This window comes from Schistocerca nitens, chromosome 4 (genome assembly GCF_023898315.1).
Source record: "Schistocerca nitens isolate TAMUIC-IGC-003100 chromosome 4, iqSchNite1.1, whole genome shotgun sequence".
NCBI classification, from domain to species: Eukaryota; Metazoa; Arthropoda; class Insecta; order Orthoptera; family Acrididae; genus Schistocerca; species Schistocerca nitens.
In genome coordinates this window covers 332,776,515-332,797,106 of record NC_064617.1, presented here as the reverse complement: position 1 = coordinate 332,797,106, position 20,592 = coordinate 332,776,515, and the positions used below count along the sequence as shown (strand labels likewise).

The following is a 20,592-nucleotide window of genomic DNA, read 5'->3' as shown; positions in this document are numbered from 1 at the left end:
AAAAACACTGTCAGCACTCTAATACAGAATTCTACACAAGATGATTACTATCTACCTTGAAAACAACTCATAAACGACATATAATAATTAATTATACACATTGGCTTTTGAAAATGATGGCTGGGTATGTTAAATAATGGAGCATATTAACCGGATTAACTTATTTCCATGTTAATAATACATTCTTACATTTCAACCCAATTTTTGCTATATATTTATCACTTTATTATGATCAGTCAACAAATCGTGTAACAATATCCAAATGGAACAAGAAATAAATGTTATAATACATTCACAATTAATATTACTTGATTGTCTTTGAGTTTATTAACAACTTATCTTCTCTCTTCAGTAAAAGAACCCACGTTTATCGTATATTTTATACCTACTTCTTAAATTTAATTTAATTTAATTTAATTTAATTTTAGATTAGATTGGATATACTTTTATTCCATAGATTCATACTAAGGAGAGCCTCAGTAATGTAAAACATAACAAAGAAATAAATATGTTAAACATAGAAAGAGATGAAATTATTCCTTCCACAGACTTTAAGTGAAATGGTCCTCGTGATTAGGGAATAAGTTAAAAATATTAAACATGTTTTCATTTATGAAAAAATACCATACTTGTCACAAACATGTAAATGTAGCAAAGCATAACTAGACAACAAGCAATTTACAACACTTATTTACATAGATTACATTACTGTGTAGAATATGTGAATAAGTCAGAGTCTGTGCAACACATTATTTGATATTATCAATCTACTCATCAAATAATATGTTACACAGAATCAGAAATGAGGATCAGCACTGTGAGGGTAGAACCTCCTAGCTCCCATAGGGGAGAAGACAAGGGCACGAAAGTGTTCTCAACCTTTGACGCGTATGTTGCCGTGCAGGACAGGCGTGTTGTGTGGGTAGTACTGACATGCTTTGCAGGGGCTACACAGGCACAGCAGGCAGAGGGGCAGGAGGAGATGGATAATTAAACAGGGGGAGGATGAGATGTCATGGAGATAGGGAGGAGGAGATTGACAGAGGCTGGGGAGGAGGAGACTGGCAGAAAAGGAGGGGAGGAGGAAGGGATGGACACAGAGAGGGGGAAAGGAGTCGAACAGAGAGAGAAGAGGGAGGAAGGGATGGACAGAAAGATGGGGAGGAGGACATGGACAGACAGAATGAAGATAAGACAATCATATAGAGGGAAGAGTGAGATGGACAGATTGGAATGAATAAAATTCCACATCTCCTGCACAGAGAGACAGGCTGAGGATGACATAAACAGAGGGAGAGTGGAGGAGGAGATGTCTGCAATATATGTGTTGAACACGTACGCAGGCCAAGATACAGGGGAAAGGCTAGTATACAAGAGTAGTTTGGTAAGTCTGGTAAAGCCTAGTGATCCTCCAGCTTTTTCATCCCATCATAAAAATAGTTTCTGTCAAACTTTGAAAAATACTCGTTGATAGCCACTATCAGTTCCTCATTTGATAAAAATTTCTTCCCAGAAAGGTAAAGTATCAATTTAGGAAACAGGAAGAGGTCACTTGGGACTGAGCCTCGTGAATACATGGTTGAGGAACCAATTCGAGGCCCTACTCATGTGCTTTCATCATTGTTATCTATGATATTTGGGACGGTGCATTATCCTGGTAAAAGAGCACTTTTTTGTATGTCAACCTTGATCTTTTTTCAGCCAACAGAAGTTTCAAACAATCCACCAACAAAGCATAACATGGTCCAACCGCACTATGGTCCGTGTTCCGTAGGACGGTAATTCTGTGCATGGAGGCAGAGCAGAAAGGGAGCATGTGGGGATGAGAATGGTGCATGCGAGGTAGCAGAGTGTGGGCAAACAAAGTCCACACTGCCAAATTGAGCTGCTGCTGACAACAGTCGGGCTCATTTGTCTACTATCCATCGTATATACATTCAAATCTATGAGGGGAATAAGAAATATTAAAACCAGTTTCGATCAATCATCATGAGAGAAATATTAATTCACGTCTTGACGGTGTTGCATCCATTGCTACACAGATTTACTCTGCGTGACGTTGGAAGGCGAGAACAGCTGACACAGCTTAGTGAATACGTGAAGAACATTTTTTTCAAAATGACGATTGTCCAATGACAAGATCATTGAAACTGCTTGCAGTAATTATTATTTATTGTGATTTGACCTGTGTTATAAGTAAAAATTTAATACACAACAAAATTAACTTCAAGCACAAACCAAAATCATTATATTTGCTTGACAACTGCTTTTACTCAATAGAATTTTTTAAAATGTGTAAGGTTTATGCATGTGTGTGTGAAAAAATTAACCATCGTCTGTGAATAACTCTAGGGAATGCTGACCGATAACATCAAAAATCACCGATATCTTGACAAGCAACAGTTACTGTCATTTCAGGGCCTTATCCAGTTCATGCCTTGAAAATGATAGGGGTTTACAGGTGGAAATATGAGGCTTCTGACGAATTTATCCAGCTGCATTCTCGCATGTTGTTTGAGTGTACAGCATGGTGGGAGAAGTTTAACTTGGGTGATACGCTGAGCATTATAAATAATTAAAAGGATACAAAGTCTTAATCAAAAAGTCTACGAAGTTCTCATTATTATGTATGCAACTGATATGTTGACAAACACCTTTGGCAAGTCATGAGTCTTTAAAACTAAGATATATTATTACTTTGTTCCAAAGTCTGCATCATAATTACCATCGTCATTTCTATCTGAGTTTGTTTCCAAACAATCTGATTGTAAATTTATGATGATAGGATCAAGGCTTACATCTATCATCATTTCCCTGTCAAATTCTTTTTCTGAAGCTTTTCAGCATGCCGCACAGACTGTGTCCGTGCACAAGCGATTCAGTAGGTTTTATCTTGAATGTTTTGTTTTTTCTCCAACATAGCCTTAACCCTTTGCCCAAATTAATTCCATGGGGCTAAACTGACAGTGACACATGGGTAACCGCAAAACTGTGTGACCCCATTTACGTGTGAGGAAGTCAAGTTTGTACGTTCTGTTGACTTTGTATAAATTAAAGAGCTGAATGATATCGGCACGAGTCTGGTTCATACTGTACTTAATATTTTTATTTCTAAGCCAGGGAAAAATATGTGTTTTTCTGGTGTTTGTACCTGCTGTTTTGTCAGCAATAGCTGAATTATAACTGTCATTGACCAACTTCGAAGCAGGGTATGACAAGAATTGTGAATCAAGTCACAAAACTGACAGTGTTCATATCCGAATAGTAGTCACTGCTGTTTTTCTTACACATAAGTACAAGTTTATTTTCAGAAACAAAACCAGAAGAAGAGTCAGCAAGCAGAATAATTATCCAAGAACCTATTTCTATGAGAACATTAAAACCGCCAGTACCATCACTCATTTTCCAGCAGATCTTCCTGGAATGATTCCAATTGATCCACGCTTCATCAAGCTAATACACTGTTGAACTACCTCCTCCTCTTGTATCGTGAATCTTTATGTGGCATGTAGTTCGTGCTGCACCTATGTCACTTCTTTGAACTAAAAACTCTCTTCTATCTGGAACCAATGTCTTTTAAAATTCATTACATTGATGAAGCGCTTACCGCTACAGCCAATTTTCTCCTGTATAGCTGTAACACGTTTTTGTGATGTTGGGCATTCATCATTCACATGGAGCACTTTAAAACATCATTGTTAAAACCATCCATTTGTGTAACAGGTTGCTTGCGATTTCGATGCTTTCCAGGCGATACGAAACCAAATTTTTCTACAGTTCCTACAGCTATGACACTTTCGTTTTATGATTCTCTTCACAGTTCTCTTGCTGACACTACATGGTTCCGGAGTCCATTCTTATGTCTTCAAATGTCAACAGTAGGAGACCTGCTTTCAAATTCACATTTGAAAAAGTTATAAACTCAGTAAATAATACCCCTCGCCTGCTTGTTAAGCACTTCAGTTTATTACCATCACCTGACTTTTTTTTAATTGTCCTTAAACATTTATAGACACACATTCACAGCTATACTGCTGCAAGAAAAAAAAGAACTGACAGTTGAACGAATAATTTGGTTGTCGTGTGGTACAGCAACAGTGCAGCATGCAGGTGAGAGATTCTCACTCACTAGCTGTAAATCACTGCTAGCTGTTCGGAAAGAGAATGAATATTATTGGCTGCCAGTGGCTAGAGGAGGGGGATGCACAGAAGAGCTGAAAATTGGGCTGCCTTCCTACATGATGCAAACTTTAGCAATCTATGATGATTATTTCTTGGGAAACCCAAAAATAGCATTGGCCCTCACCTTAACAGCTCACATAATGGCCTTTACTTTCTTCAGAGCACTTTCACTAGCCTTTGTAGATTGTTTTGACTGCTGTCTTGACTCTGGTGTGTAATGATGAGTCCAGATTTCATCAACAGCCACAAATCAGCATAAAAAGTCTTGGAGATTGTGATTAAACATCACCAGACATATTGTTGAAATGTTGTAACAGATGCGCTTTTGATTGACTTTGAAATTGTGGCACCCACCTCGCACACAGCTTCTTCAGGGTAGTTCTCCATGCAGGATATTATGCCCTCACTCAGTTGGGTTGCCTTTTCATTCAGCAATCTCGCATTACTGTATCATGGGTTATGCAATGGTTTCCTTTGTGGTGATATCAATTGACAGCTGGGCCCCATTTAAATTCATTAATCCAAAAGTAAATGGTCTCAAGAATGCTACATAGTCCACATGAACTTTATCCATATCTCTTTTGATTTGTGCAGCAGTCCAATCCTTCAAATGAAAATGTTTAATAACAAAATGAAACTCAGTTTTCTCCGTTTTCAATCGCAGGCAACACATGGACCAATTCAGATGGCCACTGAGAATGAAATGTATGCTGTACGTTATTGAAATTCTTTATATGATTCTTGCAATAATCAAGCTTACCAACCAGAAAGCACAACAAAAATTTCCATTGTTTTATGGAAATTTACCAGACTTATCAAACCACCCTCGTATATATAAAATAGTGTGTGTGTGTGTGTGTGTGTGTGTGTGTGTGTGTGTGTGTGTGTGTGTGTGTGAGACCAGTATCTACTAAATCACTGCGTCGATTTCAACCGCATTTGGTACACATCTGCTTGCTACATAAGAATCAGCATTATGAGGGTTAGAACCTCCTAGCTCCTATAGGAGAAGACATAAGGATGAAAAGGTTTTTCAACTCCTGACGTCTAGGCTGCCCTGCATGACAGGCACGTTTTGCCACTAGTATTGTCATGTGTTGCATGGCTGAACAGAGAGAGGGGGCAGGAGGAGATGGTTCGTGTGAGACAGAAGGACAAGATGGACAGAGAAAGGTGGGGGAGGAGATGGCACAGAAAGGGGGAGGAAGAAATGGACACACATAGAAGAAGGAGTAGGATATGGACATGGAGAGTGTGGGGAGAAGGAGATTATCTGTTAAAAGAGGCAGGGGGAGATGGACAGAGAGAGGAGGAGGAGGAGGAAGTGGAGGAGTTGGTAAGAGAGAGGGGGAGGAGGGGATGGACAGAGAGGGGGAAGGAAGAATTGTTGCATAGAGGGCGGGGGGGGGGGGGGGGGGGAGACAGACAGAGACAGAGAATAGATGGCCAGGAAGATTGATGTGAAGGAGATGTACGGGCACACAGTTCACAAATTAAATGGACCCTGGACACATATCATGGTGAAAGGCTCCCCAATAGTCGTTACAGTGTAAGGGAAGTTCTCACAGTTGGGTATGCTTCAGACAGCTTTCTACTGCAATGCACTATCCACTACAAAATCAACACGACAGCAATCAACACAGCACAACTGCGTCCAGTTGGTGCTGTGTGTGTGTGTGTGTGTGTGTGTGTGTGTGTGTAGGGGGGGGGGGTGTTTGTGTGTAAGCACACCCTGCGTGCTCTAGCTTGAGAAAAGATTTACTCCAAAAGCTAGCAAGTTTTCTTTCTTTTTTGTGTGTGTCTCTCACCTTTACTTCTAAAGTATTTACTTTCTAGCAGAACTTCCCTACTACACTTAAAGATGATATTATCATCATTGATTTACAACATGATTTTGCAATTACGTCATGTACTAGTATATCATAATTGAAGAAGAGTGATGTGGCAGTGCACCATCTGAAAGCAGAAAATCACTAAACAGGTTTAGTGAATGATACCATCACTTCGATGATTTACTGTAGTATGCACATCATTGGAAAGGACAGTAAAATTTGTTTTAACATGCTGCTGGAATTTTTGAATTTATATTTGTTTTAAAGGGACTGACAGTGTTAAATGAATCTAAAAAACTCAGATTATCAATAAATTTACAGATGAGCCCCTGAAATGTTTTCTTTTTTTTTCACCCTGCGAATATCACTCAAGAAAACTACTGAGGCTTACATAGCAAAAATTTAATAGCTTGAAGGTTTTGAGAATTGGAAGTTTTGTGCTCAAGCACCTTGGTACACATCTTATCTGCTTCAATTCCGTGTGTTAGCCAACTCCCGATTTTCAATAAACCTCAGATAAATCTCTCCTTATATCATTTATCATTCTGTTAAAATAATATCCACAACCATGAAAAACAGCCACTACTATGATCAAAGATGTAGATCATATTTTGGAAGGGAAGAATATTACAGCTTAGTGTATGATTGATTTTTAAGTCATTTGAGATGGAGAATTAGCTCATTGGGAGGAATAGGGAGAAAAGAATCAGCCACAGTCTTAGCAAAGGAACTATTCCAAAGTTCAACTGAAGAGGTAACAGAAAACCTAAATCCTTACGAACAGATGAAACTTTGAACATCAGTACTTCAGAATGTAAGCCCAGCATTTATAATTACTGGATAATCCCACTTGGTGCATCCTTCATGTATGGAATAATGCAAGGAGAATGTTATGGAGAAACCTCTTACATCCTTAGGTTTACGAAAATTATTCATGGAGATGCATCTACGCCTTATGGCAGTTTTCTTGACCACTAAAGATTTTTCCCAGATCTATTATTAAAGTGCAGCAGTGTCAGGAATGGAGGAGAAATGTGGAAGGCAAGATTTCCCACAGAGATAAAAATTGTGAAGTAAACAACATTGTTTGATGCGCTTTTAGTTCTTATGATTGGAGCACAATCTACACTATAATAAGACTGGAGAACATTTACCTATTGCACTTGTTTTTACAGCACCATCAATCTGCATAGTTAACTTGCGTAAGTGCACACAATAATAGGCCTGTGTGACACATTAATGAAATGGCATACTCTGAATGAATAACATCTATATAAAAGGAATTTTGGACCATCACACACATAACTGTGGATACTTCGAATTATGTGGGGTACAATGAACATAAGGAAAATAATTACAAGATAAGGTTAGCAATGGGCTGAAGTCTTGTAACTGGAAATGTATTGACATAATGATAGGTAAAACTTGAGTATCACTCCATGACTTGATCGCAGATAACTGCATTTTGCCAGTGGTCCACTTCCAGTTGTGTCATATACACAATTCTCATACTGACAATGTGTTTTATCTTACTATTATATCCCTCCTTTTCATTCCAAACTTTGGAAAGATTCTCCTCTTAACAATGCATGACTAGTGGCTTCCTGTAGCTGAGAGCCAGTCTTAGATGTGAGCCTGGATGGTTCAAGTTTCATTGTACTGTTACTATACAAAGCTTCACTGATCTAAATAAAGTACTCAAATAAACACTGTACTATAATGACAAAGCCATACAAAAAAATTGGTGACAGCTGCACATATTTGCCAACCACTGCTCATATCTTGTAAATGTTGGCCTACATTCCTTGAAGACTTAATGTGTTCAAAAAGTAGGGTGACTATATGAAAAAATATTTATTTATTTATTTAACACTTGTGCCAATGCTTCTTCCAATCCTCGAAACACTTCTTATAAGCAGTTTTCGGTAGAGCCTTGAGAACTTCCAACAATGCAGTTTTTATTTCCCCAGTCGTTGAAAATCTTCATCCTTTCATAGGTCTCTTCAGTTTTTGGAACAGGAAAAAGTTGCAGGGGGCCAAATCTGGTGAATTTGGTGGCTGAGGCATGATTGTCATGTTGCTTTTTGCCAAAAAATCTCTCACAAGCAACAATGACTGAGCATGTGCACTGCCATGATGCAAAAGCCATGACTTGGTTTTCCACAGTTCCAGACTTTTTTGCATATTAGTTCTTGCAAGCGGTGAATAACGTCAAGGTAATACTCCTTACTGATCGTACAACCTTGAGGCAAAAATTCATGATGCACTACACCACAGTAATTGGGGAAGAAGAAACAGGAAAAGAAAAGAAAAAAAGAAAAAAGAAAAATCAGTGAGCAAAGCTTTGACATTTGATCGAACATGGCATGCTTTCTCCGGTCTTGGTTCTTCGTGATGTTTCCATTGGGACGATTGGGCTTTTATTTCAACACCATAATCGTGAACCAATGTTTCCTCACCAGTTATGACCCTTTTGAGCAAATCAAGATCATCACTGAGTCATGCGATGCTCATGCAACGGTTCTTGTGATCAAATTTGAGACGTTTGGGAATGAACTTGGCTGACACACATCTCATGCCCAAAACATCCGAAAAAATTGCATAACATGAGCCGACCGATATGCCACCATCCTCAGCAACTTCTCTTATGGTAATTCGATGATTTTCCAAAACAATTTTCTTCACAGCTTCGACCTTGTCATCTGTTGTTGATGTGCTAGGGTGTCCAGACCGAAGTTCATCATTGGCATCTTCTCGGCCATCTTGGAAAAAGCTTGTACCACTTGCAAACTTTTTTTTTTACTTACATCAGACTCACCATATGCTGTCAACATTTCAAGTGTTTCAAAGCATTTATTTCCATTTTTCACACAAAATTTGTTGCATTTTTTTATAATAATCAAAAATCTCCGAGCACACTAAAATAAGTCTAACGTTTCTATCTGTTAAAAACAAACAAAGTAAGCTGTACACTTGAAACAGTGAAAATATGTTTGGGACAGGCATACCGACATAAAAAAAAGATCAATAATCAAATGTACGTTGCCCGCACTATTTGAAAAGTCACCTTACTTTTTCAACAGCCCTCATAAGCACAGTAACAAGGATTGTGGCTCACTGAATTAAGTAATACCCACAGCATAAAGTAAGTAATAAATATATAATTACAAACACACAAGGGCAATTTGAATAAGTATTATTCTGGCAGGGAGATGGCATTGTAAAGTAATGAAATTTTGTTATGTCATTACATGTTGCAGTTGCATTATGCATTATAATAAAAAGTGCCGACTCAAACTGCAAAAAAAAAAAAATATCTTAATATGACTTTTTTGTTTAAATTGATAAAATTTAATACCAAGACACCAAAACATTCTTTCTTTCAGCCATTTTATTGTCAATATAGATTTGCAAAAATTGATAATCATTTACAAGAAATGTCACATCTTCATTTTTACAGTTAAGAAATGGGCTGTTGAATTCAATATGTCCCTTTTTCTCTTTAATAGAAAAGAACATCAAAACATAAATCACAGAAAAAAAGTATTGAGAAAAGTGTACCATGTGGTACTGAATGACAAGCAGTTGAATATGTACAAAATAGCTGACTCCAAGGAAGAGCGTAGTAACTTTTATATGAGGAATTATCTATGATAAACCTGAGAAAGAGGGTACTGCATCTGTTGTGCACTGGCCAACAGCAAATGCAAAAATAAAGTTCTCTGCAATGTTTAGAACACTTTAAAAAGAATCCAACCACTTTTTGCACCAATATTTTTATTGTCAATAATATGTGGATCCTCTGTTTCACATTGGAACTAAAGAGCAATAGGCAGCGACGTACAAACCAGATGCAGACAATGTCTTCTGGAAAAACCTTTTTCAGATCAATCTATATCCACATCTACACTCTGCAAACCACCATGAGATGCATTGTACCAGTTATTAGTGTTTCTTCTTGTTCCATTCACATGTGGAGCACAGGAAGATTGATTGTTTGAACACCTCTGTAGATGCTGTAATTATTCTAATCTTTTCCTCAAGATCCCTATCTGAACGATACATAGGGGGATGCAGTATATACCCAGACTAATCATATAAAGCTGGTTCTTGAAACTTTGGTAAATAGACTTTCTCGGGATAGTTTACGTCTGCCTTTACGAGTCTTACAGTTCAGTTTCTTCAGTATCTCTGTGACACACTCCCACGGATTACACAAACCTGTCACCATTCATGCTGACCTTATGTGTATATGTTCAATATCCCCTTTTAGTCCTATCTGGTACAGGCGCAACACACTTGAGCAATATTCTAGGATGAGTTGCACGAGTGATCTGTAAGCAATCTCTTTTGTACACCGATTCACTCCCCAGTATTCTACCATAAAGGGTAGTCTACCACCTGCTTTACCCACGACTGAATCTATGTGATCATTCCATTTCATATATCTTACTAAGTGTTACACCCACGTATTTGTATGAGTTGGCCAATTCCAACAGTGACTCACTGATATTGTAGTTATACAATACTACATTTTTTCATTTTATGAAGTGCAAAATTTTACATTTATGAACATTTAGAGCAAGTTGCCAATCTTTGCACCACTTTGAAATCTTATTCAGATCTGACTGAATATTTATGCAGCTACTTTCAGATGGTACTTCGTTATGGATAACTGTGTCATCTACAAAAAGTCTGAAGTTACAATTAACATTGTCTATAAGGTCAGTAATACACAACATGAATAGCAAGGGTCCGAACACACCTCTCTGAGGCACACCCAAAGTTACTTCTAACTCTGACAATGGCTCTCCATCCCAGATAACACGTAGTGCCCTCCCTACCAAAAAGTCCTCAATCCAGTCACAAATGTCACTTGATACCCCACATGATCATACTTTCAGCAATAAGCGTGTGATCATACTTTCAGCAGTAAGTGTAGGTGTAGTCCTGAGTGAACTGCTTTTCAGAAATCAACGAACATTTCATCTACTCGGTTGTATTGACCCAAAGCTTTCAGTATGTCATTTGAGATAAGCTCAAGATAGGTTTCACGTGATCATGGCTTCCAAATTCCATGCTGGTTGGCATTGAGGTCACTCTGTTCAAGACACCTCATTATGTTTGGGCTCATAATATGTTCTAAGATTCTACAACAAATCGATGTCGGGGATATAGGATGGTAGTTTTGTGGATCACTGCTCTGCTACCCTTCTTGTAGATGGGTGTGACTTGTGCCTTTTTCCAATAAATGGGCAACAGTTTTTTGTTCAAGGGATCTACGACAGATTATAGTTAAAATAGGGGCTAACTCAACTGCAAATTCAGTATAGAATCTGACAGGGATTTTATTGGGCCCTGGAGCTTAGTTCGATGTAACATCCACGAGATAAACTTTAGCTACAGTGCAACAAGAGGATATTATGCTCTAACAGTTATAAACATTATCTATCCGACATATAGAAAAACAATGAAATAAAACAAAACGATGATAAATATTAATTATTTATGTAATATTTTATGATGTAATTGGACATATCGATGTGTATCATACAAAGACAATGATAATTGTAAATTCATTTTATGATCTGTGTTTGTCTTCCTTTGTTTTTACCTTTTTTTGGTTGGCTTTTGTAGGTTGCGGACGCAAGACACGTATCAAACTGAGGTCTGTTAAGAAATTGTAATTATTTGTTAGTTATTACTTCAGAATAGAGTTCATTATTATTATAAATATGAATGAATAATTAGTTTAACTTTAATTCCTCTCTCAATAAGCATTATCTTTGTTAATTATTTCTTTCCGCTGCAAGGAGCGCAGCCATTGATGATAGCGATTTGTATTGCATTTTTATCTGTGTTTCTTATGAAAGTATCAAAGGAAAGGAAATTTGCTCTAACAATAGAAAGTCTCTGTCAATTGTCTGCCGCCATCTTAACAATTATCTCAGTGGCAAATTCAAATTACGCAACTCTGCAGCCATAAATCCCGAAGGTAATAAAAATGTGTAAAAATAAATATACACCAGTGGTCCCGAACTCATTTTAATGAAAGTAATTCGAATCAGATTGGTTATTTAAAGATAGTGCTCATAGCCCGATCAATATAACAAACCTTTATTGCTGATGTATGGAGCCGAAATTAATTACGCACGAGTTGCGAAGAATATTGTTTCAGGTAACATACGTCAGTCTTGTGTGCAGCTGATATTCGGTTGTTTTAATGATCATTTTGCTGAAGATAACTGTTTAAATCATAATCAATAGCTGTATAGAATCTTTTGTATGAACTGTGATTTAGTGACACTTACACAACTTACAGACAACACTTTAACACAACGTTAACTTGGATTTATTTAGCAACTTGACCAAATCTTTAGCAGGGAGACAAAATTATTTTGTAATTACTCACTGTAATGAAATAACATTATCATTTTCATTTACAAATTAGTTAAATGCAAACCACTGAATAACACAGCGAATGCCACATCGATTTTAACGATTTCAGTCGTTGCTCAATGCCACTGACAATAATACTTATTTCATTCATCTTTTCAGTGGTATGAGGATTAAGTTGGGGCAGCTCTCCTGGGTTTCCTTTGTAAAGGAACATATGAAAACAGAGTTCAGCATTTCAGCTTTTGCTTTGGTACTTGCAATTTCAGTTCCTGTCTCATTCGCCAGGGATTGCGAATAACTGCCTTTACTTACAACAATGAACCTGAACACTGAAGTTTTCAGCAATAGGAATGTTAGGGTATCCAAAATACAAATTGTTGAAATACCCTCCCCACCCTGAGATTTGATAGATTTTGTCTTCCACCTTTCCCAAACATAAAGCAATTTGTGGCTGCAATATATTTTGAGGACAATGCAAATGTACATCCAATAATTTGAAGACTTCCCCGAATTCCATTTCAGAGACAGAATCTGGAAAAATGTTGAACAAAGTGCATTTTTGTAATTGGGGGCTATGCTATTTTCAACATCAAAAAACAATCTGTCACTGCTACCAGGAAAGTTGCCCCTCAGCCTCACACAGCCTCATGTACACCACAGCAGAACTGATTCCATAAATAAAAGATGATTAGTGTGATTATCAAATTTTCTTAACATTAAATTAAATGTGTGTTTTAGTTTCTTGAGTTCTTAAAACTATGATTAACTGTACCTGAATGGTCCAGAATCTTTTCGTTTAAAGGCGGTTGGTGCATTTGGATCATTTACAACAACACTTATGACATCCATACCAATCTGATACTGTTTTGGCCCTTTGAGATCAAGCAACATTTGTGTATTATTATGAGCAGCCTGAATGATTACTTGGTATATTGGATTGTTATTGTATGTATCACGATTATTAGCACAACCACCAGCTGTCACTCCTTCCCATTTGCCAGTAACCTGAAACAGAGGAGGATTTTAGTTAATTAATAGACTTCAGCTGTCTCACAAACAAATACAGTATAGGACTAACATAACTTTAACATCTGGATGGATCATCATTCCAGAAATGGGTGGGTATTGCTTCGTGATGATGTATGACACTGCCATTTTCCAGAAACAAATGATTCAGCTATGAATTAACTGACAAATGACTATTCATTAACATTTAACTGTCATGATTTTGTTGACAAAAGGTTATTCAAGAACAACCTTGTTAATGTGATGTAGCATTATGTATATTCCACAAACTGGATGGGCACCCCTCCTATTCCTGAAGTAAGGAAGGAATATTTAAGTCTCATCAATTTCTAGGTCATTAGAGGTGGGTGCACAAGCTCAAATTGGGCAAAGATGGGAAAGAAAGGCAGATGTGTTCATTCTTTTGGCACCATGCCATTTGCATTAAAAAAATTAGGAAAACATGGAAAACCAAAATATGCATGATCTGATGGATATTTGACCCCTGTTTCTCCTGGAAATCTCCTAAAATCCTGCATCAAGACTTTCAGTATATCCCTACAAAATGAATTTAGCCCAAGAACTAATAGAGAGAGTTTGAGAGATACAGTGAGCCATTTGTCAGGAAATACACAACAGATCCACTGAGTACTCATTAGTTGTTCAGTGGTAAGGCATGTTTTCATGTGTGTCATGGCAGTAATCAGAGAGCAAATATATTTAATGTGAGAGAACACACCTCAGTTGTACTTTGATTACTTGTTATGTCACATATCCAAAACATCCAATGATGATTTTCTAAGAAGTTGAGACCATTTACAATACTATTTGAGTGATTCGAGGCCAAAAAATGTTTCCAAGATGGTCAAAGTCTCCCCTTATGGTAGCAAGCCTGTTTTTTTTTTTTTTTTATTAGCTTGCTTTATGCTTTGTTTCACCTTGCTTTTACAGATTGCCAAAATACGAGAACTGTTTCATGTACAACTCAGACTAGCAAAATTATGGAAGTGTTTCTTCAACTGTTTTTCAAAATTATTTTGTTATTACTTACATACAAAAAGTTGTACTTGTAACACACACAATAAATAATATGCCTGTAAACATATGGATATTCATATTTTATCTGTTTTGTTGAAGTAAATTAAATCAAATCCCATACATCATGAAGGCCAACTGCAAGGTCAAGAAGGGTTTATTACTGTTCTTATTTCTCAAAATGGTCACTATCAAAGTGTGGTATAGGCAGGGCTGGTTTGAGGCCCAAGCCATACATGTGGCTAACTGAGGCTCCAAGCTTTGTGGGTATTATCAAGAGCCCAAGGAAAGCTAAGTAATGTCTAAGAAAAAGGGGATTTGGGGGGGGGGGGGGGGGGGGGGGGGAATGATATATTGCTTGTGTGGAAAAATGTTCTCAAACTGACTCTGCAACTTTACAATTGGTTGTGAAAGGAACTTAAACTTACCTGTTTGGTGTACTCATATGGATCACCAATCTTCCTCAATGAAAATGGGCAAGTGCCATATGCTCTCAGAGTATAATAGATGGTGTTCATTTTCTCATATTGTGAAATAACTAAAGTATATCTTTTAGCACTGGTTTCAGTCAAGACCAATTTGCAGAGATAATGAGGACTGTTTATACGGACACCATCAATAAATGGAGGTGGATCATCTAAAAGCAAAACAAAAAAGAAAGTTGACTTTATTACATTGTTCGTGTAAAAAACAAAGATGATGTGACTTACCAAACGAAAGTGCTGGCACGTCGATAGACACACAAACAAACACAAACATACACACAAAATTCAAGCTTTCGCAACAAACTGTTGCCTCATCAGGAAAGAGGGAAGGAGAGGGAAAGACGAAAGGATGTGGGTTTTAAGGGAGAGGGTAAGGAGTCATTCCAATCCCGGGAGTGGAAAGACTTACCTTAGGGGGAAAAAAGGACGGGTATACACTCGCGCACACACACACACACATATCCATCCACACATATACAGATGGATCAAAGGCAGAGCCACGTGTGAAAGCACCCACGTGATTTACCAACTGACCTGCCTACACTGTGATGCATTCTATGTGGGAATGACCAGCAACAAACTGTCCATTCACATGAATGGACACAGGCAGACAGTGTTTGTTGGTAATGAGGATCACCCTGTGGCTAAACATGCCTTGGTGCACGGCCAGCACATCTTGGCACAGTGTTACACCGTCCGGGTTATCTGGATACTTCCCACCAACACCAACCTATCCGAACTCCGGAGATGGGAACTTGCTCTTCAATACATCCTCTCTTCCCGTTACCCACCAAGCCTCAATCTCCGCTAATTTCAAGTTGCCGCCACTCATACCTCACCTGTCATTCAACAACATCTTTGCCTCTTCACTTCCGCCTCGACTGACATCTCTGCCCAAACTCTTTGTCTTTAAATATGTCTGCTTGTGTCTGTATATGTGTGGATGGATGTGTGCATGTGTGCGAGTGTATACCCGTCCTTTTTTCCCCCTAAAGTAAGTCTTTCCGCTCCCGGGATTGGAATGACTCCTTACCCTCTCCCTTAAAACCCACATCCTTTTGTCTTTCCCTCTCCTTCCCTCTTTCCTGATGAGTCAACCGTTTGTTGCGAAAGCTTGAATTTTGTGTGTATGTTTGTGTTTGTTTTTGTGTGTCTATCGACCTGCCAGAGCTTTTGTTTGGTAAGTCTCATCATCTTTGTTTTTAGATATATTTTTCCCACGTGGAATGTTTCCCTCTATTATATTCATATATATGTATGTGTGTGTGTGTCACATCTCCCACTAAACCACTGTATCGATTTCAAATGAACTTGGTACACATGTAATTTAGTGTTTTGAACGGAGAAATCCCCACCTGCCATTGGGTTGCGGGTGGGGATGAAAACGTGGTGAAATAGGTAAGTGGGCAGAGAGAGGGAGGAGGGGGAGATGGAAAGAGAGAGGCAGTAGAGAGGGGGTGAAAAGACATGGGCAGAGAGAAGGGGGTGAAGAGATGGAGAGAGAGAGAGAGAGGGGGGGGGAGGGGGCGGGCTGAAGAGATGGACAGGCAGAAGGGCAAGGAGGAGATAGCCAGAAAGAAAGAGGAGGAGGTGATGGACCGAGCGGAGGGGGGGGGGGCAGAAGGTAATGAGCAGAGAGATGGGGGAGGAGGAGATGTACAGACAGATGCAGGAGGAAGAGTTCTAAGACAAAGGTGAGAGGAGGAGATATACAGAGATAGGTGAGAGAAAGAGACATACAGACAGAGGTTGGAGGGGAAATGTACAAAGAGAGAGGGGAGAGACAAGATACGTACAGAGAGAGAAGGAGATGTACAGTGAGAAAGGGGAGGAGATGTACAGGGAGAAGAGGATGAGGAGGGTGGCAGAGAGAGGGGGGGGCAGAGGAGGTGGCCAGCGAGGGGGGCCAGCGAGGGGGCCAGAGGAGGTGGCCAGCGAGGGGGGCCAGAGGAGGTGGCCAGCGAGGGGGGCCAGAGGAGGTGGCCAGCGAGGGGGGCCAGAGGAGGTGGCCAGCGAGGGGGGCCAGAGGAGGTGGCCAGCGAGGGGGGCCAGAGGAGGTGGCCAGCGAGGGGGGGCAGAGGAGGTGGCCAGCGAGGGGGGCAGAGGAGGTGGCCAGCGAGGGGGGGCAGAGGAGGTGGCCAGCGAGGGGGGGCAGAGGAGGTGGCCAGCGAGGGGGGGCAGAGGAGGTGGCCAGCGAGGGGGGGGCAGAGGAGGTGGCCAGCGAGGGGGGGCAGAGGAGGTGGCCAGCGAGGGGGGGCAGAGGAGGTGGCCAGCGAGGGGGGGCAGAGGAGGTGGCCAGCGAGGGGGGGCAGAGGAGGTGGCCAGCGAGGGGGGGGCAGAGGAGGTGGCCAGAGAGGGGGGGGCAGGGGAGGTGGCCAGCGAGGGGGGGGCAGGGGAGGTGGCCAGCGAGGGAGGGGCAGAGGAGGTGGCCAGCGAGGGGGGGGGGGCAGAGGAGGTGGCCAGCGAGGGGGGGGCAGAGGAAGTGGCCAGCGACGGGGGGGGCAGAGGAGGTGGCCAGCGAGGGGGGGGGGCAGAGGAGGTGGCCAGCGAGGGGGGGGCAGAGGAGGTGGCCAGCGAGGGGGGGCAGAGGAGGTGGCCAGCGAGGGGGGGCAGAGGAGGTGGCCAGCGTGGGGGGGGGCAGAGGAGGTGGCCAGCGAGGGGGTGCAGAGGAGGTGGCCAGCGAGGGGGGGCAGAGGAGGTGGCCAGCGAGGGGGGGGCAGAGGAGGTGGCCAGCGAGGGGGGGCAGAGGAGGGGGCCAGCGAGGGGGCAAGAGGAGGTGGCCAGCGAGGGGGGCCAGAGGAGGTGGCCAGCGAGGGGGGGCAGAGGAGGTGGCCAGCGAGGGGGGGCAGAGGAGGTGGCCAGCGAGGGGGGGCAGAGGAGGTGACCAGCGAGGGGGGGCAGAGGAGGTGGCCAGCGAGGGGGGGCAGAGGAGGTGGCCAGCGAGAGGGGGCAGAGGAGGTGGCCAGCGAGAGGGGGCAGAGGAGGTGGCCAGCGAGAGGGGGCAGAGGAGGTGGCCAGCGAGAGGGGGCAGAGGAGGTGGCCAGCGAGAGGGGGCAGAGGAGGTGGCCGGCGAGAGGGGGCAGAGGAGGTGGCCGGCGAGAGGGGGCAGAGGAGGTGGCCGGCGAGAGGGGGCAGAGGAGGTGGCCGGCGAGAGGGGGCAGAGGAGGTGGCCGGCGAGAGGGGGCAGAGGAGGTGGCCGGCGAGAGGGGGCAGAGGAGGTGGCCGGCGAGAGGGGGCAGAGGAGGTGGCCGGCGAGAGGGGGCAGAGGAGGTGGCCAGCGAGAGGGGGCAGAGGAGGTGGCCGGCGAGAGGGGGCAGAGGAGGTGGCCGGCGAGAGGGGGCAGAGGAGGTGGCCGGCGAGAGGGGGCAGAGGAGGTGGCCGGCGAGAGCGGGCAGAGGAGATGGCCGGCAAGAGGGGGCAGAGGAGATGGCCGGCAAGAGGGGGCAAAGGAGATGGTCGGCAAGAGGGGGCAAAGGAGATGGTCGGCAAGAGGGGGCAAAGGAGATGGTCGGTAAGAGGGGGCAGAGGAGATGGTCGGCAAGAGGGGGCAGAGGTGATGGTCGGCAAGAGGGGGCAGAGGAGATGGTCGGCAAGAGGGGGCAGAGGAGATGGTCGGCAAGAGGGGGCAGAGGAGATGGTCAGTGAGAGGAAGGGGAGGGGTGGAGGAGATGGAGAAAGAGAGTTGGAGGGCAGAGGCGACGGTCAGAAGGAGGGGGGCAGAGGGAGGCGGGACATATCAACCAATAAAAGCATTTTCACAATTATGATAAAAGTCCAAAAGTGAAAGAGTACATAGCTTTTTCAAATAGCAAATATTTTTCCTCAAGTTGCTTAATATTCTTCAAATCAATAAAATCTAGTAACTTTGTACAGTAGCCTTATCTTCTTCATCAGGGTTCAAGCTATCTCACATCCAATTTCACGGATATCAGTTCAACAGTTTAGTCACGAAAATGTAACAGACAGAGTTACTTTTGCATTTATAACATCAGTATAGAAGTATGGATTGGCATGAATTAAACTCATTGAGGACTGCATAAGCACTGTATTCCAGCTTTTACCCACAGCTGCACTTGCGTAGCAGTAAAATGAAATGAAATGAAATGAAATGTTTGTATAGCTTTACTGGCTGGGAGACCCCAGTTGGGATGTTCAGGAGCTTGATGCAAGTCATTTTATTTGAAGCCATTTCTGTAACTTGCACATCTACAAAGATAAAATGATGATGAGGATAACGCACACATCAAGACGCGAGCCGAGGAAAAAAAAGGGGCAGGAATTGAACCCAGGAACTAATGGTAATGAAACAGGAATGCAAACCATATTACCACGAGCTGTTCACACAATCTTGAACGCAACAAAGGAGTTATAAGAGATGCTTGATGCTCAGTGACTAAAATGTGACGGGTTTGTAACTGGTATTAGAATGGAAGTAAGGATTAAATATGTAGAGGACTGTATAAATATTGTATTCGTTATGTTGAATCATATTATGTAGACCGTATAAGACAAAAGCATTTTCAAAACTATGATAAAAGTTCAAAAATCGAAGAGTAAACAGCTTTTTCAAAGAGTAATTATTGTCTCATATTTCACGATATATTCTTCAAATTAATAAACATGTTGAACTACACACTTTATAAAGTAGCCCATGTTGTCCTACAGTGTTCAATCTATCTCCATACCAAATTTAATCACAATTGGTTCAGCGGTTTAGTTATGGAAGTGTAACAGACAGAATTACTTTCACATTTATAATATTAGTATGGACTGTCACCCATTCCAAGAAAATGTGATGGATTTGTGCAGTTGAAATTTATTGTGGCTAAATCATAGTCAGATATTGCATACTGGTCATCTCCCTCAAAGCAATGATCAAATGTTTGTCATCCTAGAGTGTTCATTGCCCAACTTAATAGCTTTTTCATTTGTTGGCACTTATGTCTCTACCTATACAGCCATCTCCATACAGTTGGTTGGTTGGTTTTGAGGAAGGAGACCAGACAGCGAGGTCATCGGTCTCATCGGGTTAGGGAAGGACGGGGAAGGAAGTCGGCCGTGCCCTTTTTGAAAGGAACCATCCCGGCATTTGCCTGGAGCGATTTAGGGAAATCACGGAAAACCTAAATCAGGATGGCCGGACGCGGGATTGAACCGTCGTCCTCCCGAATGCGAGTCCATCTCCATACAGTTTCTAATCTTTAGTACTTAATTCTTACAATTTCTTATCATGTTTTTAGCTCACTGAGCAAGGTTGGGTACAATACTTTGCTGAAGTACAGAGAGAGGAGGGAGGAGGTGATGGGCAGAGAGAGGAGGAGGAGATGATGAACAGAAAGGGGGGAGGGAGAAAGTGAAGCTACAGAATGCAGGTGGAAGACATGGAGTGATATAACTTAAATAGTCAGAATTAGGTTCAGGGTTACAACATAATATTTCAATAGGTTAGTTAAAAAAAGAGGGGGGGGGAGGGGGGACAGAGAGAGAGAGAGAGAGAGAGAGAGAGAATCATAATTACATTATGATTACTACCAATATACATGCTGGAGTCAACATTTTTTTTTTTTTAACAGCATGCAGACATTTGTCCATTACTGAAGAAAAAGGCACAATTAACATGGATGACAAAAATAGTGCTTGGCAGCTTGTACTTG

At 41.6% G+C, this 20,592-nt stretch overlaps 1 protein-coding gene across 1 annotated transcript in view; it reads right to left on the bottom strand.

Annotated features, from left to right (window-relative positions):
* Positions 1 to 20,592, bottom strand: part of LOC126252940 (calpain-7-like) — an 87,222-nt gene that overhangs the window by 4,843 nt on the left and 61,787 nt on the right. The window contains exons 10-11 of the mRNA XM_049953942.1: positions 14,882 to 15,090; positions 13,186 to 13,418 (exon numbers count right to left, since the gene is read on the bottom strand). Of these exons, the coding sequence (XP_049809899.1) occupies positions 13,186 to 13,418; positions 14,882 to 15,090 (442 nt within the window). The remainder of the gene's footprint in view (positions 1 to 13,185; positions 13,419 to 14,881; positions 15,091 to 20,592) is intronic.